Source organism: Pyrus communis, chromosome 11, assembly GCF_963583255.1.
Source record: "Pyrus communis chromosome 11, drPyrComm1.1, whole genome shotgun sequence".
NCBI classification, from domain to species: domain Eukaryota; kingdom Viridiplantae; phylum Streptophyta; class Magnoliopsida; order Rosales; family Rosaceae; genus Pyrus; species Pyrus communis.
This window is the reverse complement of record NC_084813.1, coordinates 23,399,584-23,400,983: the sequence shown is the minus strand read 5'-3', so window position 1 is coordinate 23,400,983 and position 1,400 is coordinate 23,399,584. Positions and strand designations below refer to the sequence as shown.

Here is a 1,400-nt window from a genome sequence, read left to right as displayed (position 1 = left end):
TCTAATAAGTCATCAATCAAGGGGATAGGATACTTATCCTTGACTGTGATCTTATTCAATTCCCTGTAATCCATGCATAGTCTCCAAGTCCCTTCTTTCTTCTTAACCAATAAGACAGGAGAAGAGAAAGGGCTATGGCTAGGGCGAATAAATCCGGAACTGAGAAGTTCCTTCACTGCCTTCTCAATTTCATCTTTCTGCACATGACCATAATGATATGGTCGAATGCTAAAGTGGTCGGGCGCCAGCAATAAGTGGGATCCTGTGATCATGTTCTCTTGCAGGAGGCATGTGAGTATGAATGAGAAATACAGCCTCAAATTCATCTAAAATAGCTTGTAACTCTTCTTGTTGGCTAGTAGTTAGAGTGGTGTTGTCTGGAAGATAAACCTTGTCCACAGAATACAAGAGAACCCCCAGGTTTGAACCAGATAATTCTTTCTCCAAGTTTTGAACTACCATGTCATCAACAAGAGGGTAAGGTGGTGCACTATGGTACAGTTTGTAAGAGTTAGTTCCCACGTGGAATTCCATGGTAAGAAGCTGGAAATCCCATAAGACAGGGCCCACAGAAGAGTGCCATTGAACCACCAGAACCACATCACAACCCCCTAGTGGAAGGGCAAAAAGGTCTATATGACAGTGATAGCCACCCAATTCGAGAGACAGGTTCTTGCAACAACCCTGGCTTCTTACTTTGCCTCTGTCTGCAATCATGACATCAAAGGGTTTTGTAGCTTGAAGAGGCCACCCAAGCTTCCTTACTAACATGTAATCAACAAAATTGTGGGTACTACCCGAGTCGAGCAAGATGCGAACTGGTTGGTTGTGGATTGTCCCATCGACCTTCATAGTCTGTAAATTTTGTTTAGTAGAGGTCCCATAGAATGCACAGGAACTAAGTTGTTTGTTAAGGCACTTATGTATTACTTTCTTCCACTTTTCTATTAAGCAATAAAAAAACTAACTTGTGTATTACTTTCTTCCACAAATACAAATGTATTTCCATATCTCTCTTTCAGTCGTGCCCCATTTTTCATAGATGAACCTAAATCATGATTTTATGTTGGAGATTATTCAATTAGTGAGAGTGAGATGTTGATTTCAATTAAGTTTGAATATTGATAGTTGAGCTTTGTATAAATATATTGTTCAAAAAAATTTTTTTTTTTAAAATAAGGAGGTTTTTTTTATTAAATTTGCACTGGGCTCCCAAAATGTCAGAGACGCCCCTGGCAGTATGGTTCACCCTATCATCATTGACATGGTCTCAACTTAAGCACCTATTACTAGGTGTGGGGTTTTATCATAAAAAACCTCGGTGATGTTAGAAGTGAAATCTTCCGTATTTCTAATGTAAGACTCTGACGTATAATTTAAATAATAGTGATGGCCTCACT

At 39.2% G+C, this 1,400-nt stretch overlaps 1 protein-coding gene across 1 annotated transcript; it reads right to left on the bottom strand.

The window, feature by feature from the left end:
* Positions 1-228: 228 nt before the first annotated feature.
* LOC137709252 (uncharacterized) lies at positions 229-852 on the bottom strand. Its single transcript, XM_068448344.1, has one exon. It carries the CDS (start codon positions 850-852, stop codon positions 229-231), a length of 624 nt encoding a protein of 207 aa, XP_068304445.1.
* Between the last annotated feature and the right edge of the window lie 548 nt (positions 853-1,400).